General features: G+C 25.7%; 3 protein-coding genes across 3 annotated transcripts in view; 2 read left to right on the top strand and 1 right to left on the bottom strand.

Moving 5' to 3' along the window:
- Positions 1-63: 63 nt before the first annotated feature.
- On the top strand, positions 64-2,512 carry LOC106784765 (programmed cell death protein 2-like). Its single transcript, XM_014744619.1, has 4 exons — positions 64-375; positions 763-1,196; positions 1,311-1,763; positions 1,855-2,512. Exons 1-4 carry the CDS (start codon positions 265-267, stop codon positions 2,117-2,119), a joined length of 1,263 nt encoding a protein of 420 aa, XP_014600105.1. The 5' UTR covers positions 64-264; the 3' UTR covers positions 2,120-2,512.
- A 613-nt stretch (positions 2,513-3,125) lies between these two features.
- LOC106784763 (acyl-CoA dehydrogenase family member 9, mitochondrial) lies at positions 3,126-5,624 on the bottom strand. The gene has a single exon (XM_014744618.1). The coding sequence runs from the start codon at positions 5,488-5,490 to the stop codon at positions 3,631-3,633; it is 1,860 nt and encodes a 619-aa protein (XP_014600104.1). The 5' UTR covers positions 5,491-5,624; the 3' UTR covers positions 3,126-3,630.
- Positions 5,625-5,650: 26 nt separating this feature from the next.
- The window catches only part of LOC106784766 (dehydrogenase/reductase SDR family member on chromosome X-like), a 3,792-nt gene continuing 2,255 nt past the window's right edge, over positions 5,651-7,187 (top strand). Inside the window, exon 1 of the mRNA XM_014744622.1 lies at positions 5,651-5,728. The gene's annotated coding sequence lies outside the window, so the exon portion shown is untranslated. The remainder of the gene's footprint in view (positions 5,729-7,187) is intronic.

The following is a 7,187-nucleotide window of genomic DNA, read 5'->3' on the forward strand; positions in this document are numbered from 1 at the left end:
CCAACATAAAAAATAATATAAAAATAAAAAGCTATAGTAGCGCCACCGCAAGAGTTTATCTTCGAACTATGAGTGAAGAAATCTGTAATATGTTTTATCATTTGTGAAAGATTCAAAAATCGATTAAAGGAGAAACCGGTAAAAGCGCACGCGTCGTACTAAAATTATGTGCATATCAGCTGCATTGATATAGCTGTATTGAGAAAAATCAGTGTTATTTATTGTCGATTGTCTTCCAATGAAATATTATTTAAATCATATTTAATGGCTCGTAATAATCGCACGAAGGTATATCTTGGTTACGAAGATGACTATGTAACTGATAAGCATCGTAATCTCATTAATTTTACAACTAATAAAATTGGTGGATTTCCAGTAAGTATACCAAAAAAAAGAATTCTGCATAAATATTTGATTTTACCTTCTTGCTTTTGAAATATATAGATTAGTAAATTAAAAATTAGATAATAATAAATGTCCACGTAACTGCATGTTTATAGTTAGTATAATATTATTTGTATAGTGGGTGATAAAATAATATAACTATTTAATACAATTTTCTATTAATTTATGTTATATTTTTTGCACAAATTTTGTAAACAATTTGTTTTGTAAATAGATAAAATTTAATATTTTTTATTATTTTTTATATATTATTTGTTGAAGTATATCCTTAGAAAATACATACTAATATTTAGTATAATTTTTCCAATCATATTTAATGAATTAACACTTACTTATGTATAATATTTCTATGGATAGGACTGGCATGGAAAGAACACACTGTCGTCACCACAGTGTAGACTTTGCGGCTTGCACCAACTCTTGGCTCTACAATTGTATGCTCCATTAGAAAATTCTAAATACCATCGCACACTTTATATATTTGCATGCATCAATCCAAATTGTTGGAATCACAATGAAAGTTGGACTTGTTTGAGAATTCAGTCCTTGGAAAACGAAAGTAAAACGCATCCATCTGACGAAGATGGCACAAGTGTATTACTTACAAAAACTTGGTTGGCAGGAGCAGATGACTGGGGCGATAACTTAAATGATAATTCTTGTGAACATAATGGAAATAACATGCTATCAAATGTTCCTATTGATTTTAACCATTCCATGCAGTCTGCTATCGAAAAAGATTTTGTAGATGATTTTGCTGTATTGCAAGTAGATGATCCAAATGCGAATAGGTTTGTGAAAATAATTTTTCTTTATTTTATATATTTATATTTTATTATATTACACATTAAATTACCTAACACATATACATCTATATTTTAATCAATATCATTCATATTATTTAGCCCTGCAAGTATAGAATCTCCAATTGGAGGAGCTGTAGGAAAAGTAGATTCTCCTCAAGCTTCTGCAGAAATAGAAGGAGAAGAAAGTGAAGTTGTTTGCATTGATACCCCTACGCAACCACAATGTGATTTGGTCAGTTTGTTACATGAAGTAACACCATTCCCAATACAGATTGAATTAAATACAGAAGAGAAATACTTTTTTACTGAAATTTTTATTTCTGTTGACGAAGAAGCTTCCAATATTGATGTACCACAACATGTTCGAGAGTTACTTTTAGAATATCAACATACCAATCCAGATTTATCGCCAACATTTGTTCCAGAATCTAATGATTCTAAAAATGCTGGAACAGATACCGAAAAGTATGAAAAAAGCATTCCATTGCATGGAGATGAAATGTTTCATAATTTTGTCACTCGCATACAAGATAATCCTGGACAGTTACTAAGGTACAGAAACTTTACTTATCTTAAAGACTGTTCATTTTCTTTATACATATAAAATAAATGTTATCTTATTTTATCTTCTTATTTTTGATAGATATTGCAGAGATAAATCTGCACCTATACTATTATATCCTATGAGCGGTTGTGTTGGAAAATGTAGACATTGTGGAGCAGAAATGATTTTTGAATTACAAGTTTTGCCAACACTTATACCAAAGCTAATATTGCAACCGCAAAGTGAAGAAAATTTCCAAATTGAATTTGGTACAGTTCTGATATTCACATGTTTAAAAAGTTGCTGGTCCTCAACTGATTCATACAGAGAAGAGCATATTATTGTTCAAGCAGAAAGATTATAGTGATTATATTGTTTTAATCGATTCTATAAGATACTATAGAGACATAATTTTGGTAAAAATATAGTTATTTGATTTCTATAGATAAATACCGTCCATAGTTTGAAATGTCTGTAATACAAAGCAAATCTGTTGAAAATCATGACAAATATGCATTTTAATTAATTTTGAAAAAGCTAACGGAAACATTATAAAAATTACGTAATTATGTAATTTATAAAACTTATGTAAATGTCTATTGACCTAACTACACAAAAGAGTTGTGTACTTAACTATTTATTATATTTTTATGTAATTTTTTGTACAATTTATTTATTATATTTTTTATGATAAAATAAGTTTGACTCTGTTCTTACTAAAGACAACATTAACTATGACGAATTAATGAATTGGTTGTAATAACACAATTTTTTTTAGTTATTCGACTTTTGATATGTTTTCAATTTTCATTTTCAATAATTTAACACATGAAACTAAAATATTTTGGCAACATTCTTTTATATAAGTGACCATTTAATTTCACTTAATTACCATGCTTAATATCTCCTAATATATTATATACTATATAATACTAAAAACCTAATAAATAATATTAAATATACATAATTCGAAACAATTGGAATATAAAATACAAAATCAAGTATATAAAATTCATAAAAGATTATTTCCGATAATGAATTTAAATAAATTCTTTAATTATGAGCAACGATAGTAGGATTCAATTACTCAAATAATTTTAAGTGATTGTTAATTAACTAAAATAAATAAAAACTTTAATAAAATATATAGTACGCTGTAAAGATAAAAAGAATTAAGCATTTTAATGTTTAATTTTAGTGTAAAAATATAAATGTACATTGTAGTTGATATGTAAATAGAAAAAGTTAAACAAAAATAAACATCAACTCTTTAATTTCTTGAAACTTTTTAGAATATACGTATCACATGTTACATTGCTTTTAGTATTCATAATATAGAATTGATTCTATAGTAATATTGATTTTAAATGATTTTTATTTTACGGTTTATTTTTACAAATTATTTTAAATAATTAATGTATCCTTATATTTAAAGCAATACTTATTTCTAAACAATACATTTTTATACAATTATGTAAGAGTTTATCTGAACGTAATTATTAGTATATTTATTCTTATATATTTGATTCTATCATGAACTATAAATCCCATTATCAAAAGAAGCCTATGTTCTCAATATTTTTGATATTTAATTTTTGATGAAGTAATTAACAATAGATTTTAACATACAGCAATCTCGTCACAATGAAATTAGTCTAAATAAAATTATGTTTTACATAATACAACATAACACAACTATCAAGTTAGTCGCTGTTTTATAGATTATAATAATTCTAGAATATGTTAATTATCTGAAAATAAAATGTTCAAACATTACAACATAAGGATAATATATGTGGGTCGTATTGTTTAGATAATAAGTTTCTAATAGTAAATAAATGTACTACTATATTGGATACACTTTTTTTTATATAATTAAATGTTTCTTTTCAAAGGATGTTCACACATATAACCTTTATGTTCAAATGCAGACGTAGATACTGTGTGTAATGCTCTGTCAGCATAATTTAAACAATTAAATATATCATCTTGTAATATTTGTATTGATTTATGCATCTGTTGAGCAACATACATAGCAATATATCGTTCTTGGTCAGTATTCCTCATTCCTGTACAATAACTTCTAGAAGCACGCGATACTACAGCAATTGATACATATAACTGAATTGCAATGTCAGCCAATTTTTGTAAAAGTATATGCTTAGAAGATATTTCTGTTCCATACATTTCTAATAACTTTATACACATTTCTACTAATATATTAATACATTCTTCAATTGCAGAACATGCATCTTTAAGGGATAAATGTGCATATTCAAATAAATATAAATTAACTTTTTTTTGAGAAATCATTTGCTTGAACATAAAAATAGGATTTTGTAAGATATTCCTTGATTCTCGTATATCTTCATGAATATTCATTCCAACATGTTGCAAACCTAACAAAGCTATGTATATTTGTTCATCAATAGCAGATCCATCAAGTAAAGATAATCCTAAAGCATCCTGATACAATTGCATGTATGGATTATTATTTAAATAACTTTCAACTCCAATCACTTGTAATCCTTTTTGTATTTGTTTTATGCATTCATTAGCACAATAAGTTTCTGTTATTGCCTTTTCTATTTCCAAATCTTGATTTTCATAAATATCATTTATTGAACTAGTAAATAATGCGACACTTTCCATACAATACAAACGACTTGATATATGTCCGACAACTTCTTGTACTGCTTCAAATTCATGCATATTTTTGTCAAGATGTTTTCTTCCTAAAATATTTTTGTTCAATAAGGATAGGAAATTTCGCAAAATACCAATTGATTCTCCAGCAACCCTATTGTTTCCAGGGGCATATACATCCAATAAAACAGAATGTCCATTAAACAATTCACTTAGCAAATTTTCCTCAGGAATACATGTATCTTTAAAGTCAACCGTACAAAGATGTACTTCCGGTTGACCTACTGTATTAATAACATTACTACAAGTAATACCTCCATGCTTACTTTCTACTATAAAAGTAGATAGCGAGTGATGCATTGAGAGATGTTTCTCTTCAGATCGAGCAACAACTAAAAAGAGATTAGAATCTACTCCATTAGTAATAAATTCTTTCCTGCCATTTATCGTCCAATATTTACCACAATTTGAAGGTATTGCTTCGGTTTCAATGTTTTTCATATTTGGACCAGTTAAAATTTCGGTAATACAAACTGTAGGTAATAATTCTCCATTTCCTATTTTAGGCAAATAATATTCTTTTTGCTTTTCATTACCAAATTTAGAAATTAAGTCAATAGGCAGGAGATTATTCTTAACAAAGCATGAAGCTAGCCAAGGTATAGATCCTAAAATTTCCAATACTTTAACAGTTTCTGCTTCAGACATATCTAATCCACCATACTTCGAATTTATTCTTGCTCGTAAGACATCAAGTTCTTTCAATGCTTGAAATGCTTCTTTTTTAGATAAATCATTTCTGTTTACAGAAGACATATAATTTTCAATTGGTTTTATCCATTCGAAAAACTGGTTGTATCTATCGTCTGATTGTGGTTCAGGAAAAGCCATAAATTCATAATCAAATTTACCAAGAAATAGATTTTTAAAAAATGGTGGCCTTTGTTTTAATTTTTTATTTTGTTCAGATAATTTTTTTTTAACTTCATATACATCTATATCCTCAATATTTTTAATAGTTCTTTTGGACATATAAATACATGTTGGTATATACCGTATTCCATTATGGTATATTTTTTGTGTCAACATTATATATTTTTATTCTTATTACAAAACAATATCCAAAATTTGATAAATATAATTATAAATAATCACTAATAAGGTTGTACTTGCTTAAAAAAGAACTTAAGTAACCACATATACAAATGTTTCATAGATTTTCATTAACTAAATTGCCGATAGGTTTGCTAGTATCGCTACTACAAGTGCTTTGAAATTTATAACCATGGAGCCTATATACAAAAAGGATGATCGCCGTGTTATAAATGTGGGTACAATATTTACAATGAAAGGATGATTCGTTTTAAAAACAATACAAAAAATAAGTAATTAGTAAGAATACTGAAAATAGAAACAGTTTAAAAGTTACTGTTCTAACTAAGAGACATTTGTAAGAATTACATAATGAATATCTTTGTTGAAGTTCATTATTTTTCTGACAGATGGTGTACTGATAATCTGTTTATCCTTTTTAATCAATGGAAATTTTATTTTTGCGTCAGAGTAAACATTTGCAAACAGAGCTATATAGGCTCCATGCATTTACAATTCAAATGATGAATTTACATGTAATAAGTTCCACTTAATTTCCGGTTCTAATTGTAGATAATTGTTATTAATAAGAGGTTACCGTTTTATTAAGAAACCAGGAATTTTGTTTAAATTCCTTCAACATTTAAGATTAAATGTAATGTCTTCATGTTATTTTTTCTTAGATTACTCAACGAATAAATAACATTTCACAGGCTTCAGTAATTGTTTAAAGCGATTTATTATCTCAGAGGTTATCATAAACTTTTTACTGTGAAAAAATTTACTGTGGAAAAAAAGCCTAATATAAAAAAACAGTATAAAGTCCAAATCAGAAATTAATACAGTCCCATGCATATGAAAACAAATAAGAAATTAATATTATAAAAGCGATTTACATAATATTTGCATACATTTTTTAACCTGCTTATTAGAATTTTAATTCTTACGAAGAACGAATTCTTTTGTATTATGCTTATCATATATAATTAGATTATTTGTCTATTGATTATTTTCTTTATATTATTTGATTATTGAAATAAATAATTATTCGCGATAGATCAAAAACTTATATTTTTTTTTCAATCAGATGCGATACATATTTTATTTAAGAGTAGCAATTTATAACGTTTTCTTCGTATAAATTAAAAAGCAAACAGATGCTATAAGAAATGAAATAAATAAGCGAGTTATGCATTTCCTAAATTTACTACAAATGTTTTAAAATAAACTTTCAATTAAAATATTTCTTAAATAATTTTTATTATTTGTTGAATTATTATTATTTTGTTTTTAATTTTAATCTGATACAAAATTAATCTTATATCTCATTATAAATATAAATAAAAATAAAACTAATTATTTATTTTGGAGGTTCTTAAGGTTAGATATATTTCTAGAATATTTCTAATATACTTATCATTTTTTCTAATACACACATTTTAATAGGCAGTTTTTATAAGTAAAAAAATCTAATAGTATATAGTACAATAACGAATATCATCAAAAGAACTTATTTCTCGTAAAAATAAAAATTATTTATTAGTTCAATATATGTGCTATCAGTACATATCATTATAAATGAAACGAAAAAGAATGAAATTCAATTATATATAAAATATTATCATATATATTTAAATATTTTTTTCATTGATTTGTATTTGAAGTAGATAGATACAAATGTAATAATATAATCA

The sequence above is a fragment of the Polistes canadensis genome, unplaced genomic scaffold, assembly GCF_001313835.1.
Source record: "Polistes canadensis isolate GaletaPanama2010 unplaced genomic scaffold, ASM131383v1 scaffold_40, whole genome shotgun sequence".
Lineage (NCBI taxonomy): Eukaryota > Metazoa > Arthropoda > Insecta > Hymenoptera > Vespidae > Polistes > Polistes canadensis.

Bases quoted from the DNA above. Each gene is read 5' to 3' on its own strand.
- LOC106784765 (XM_014744619.1), top strand. From the start codon at position 265: ATGGCTCGTAATAATCGCACGAAGGTATATCTTGGTTACGAAGATGAC. The intron at 1,197-1,310 runs GTTTGTGAAAAT...CATATTATTTAG, and splicing joins GATGATCCAAATGCGAATAG to CCCTGCAAGTATAGAATCTC. The intron at 1,764-1,854 runs GTACAGAAACTT...TATTTTTGATAG, and splicing joins AATCCTGGACAGTTACTAAG to ATATTGCAGAGATAAATCTG.
- LOC106784763 (XM_014744618.1), bottom strand. From the start codon at position 5,490: ATGTTGACACAAAAAATATACCATAATGGAATACGGTATATACCAACA.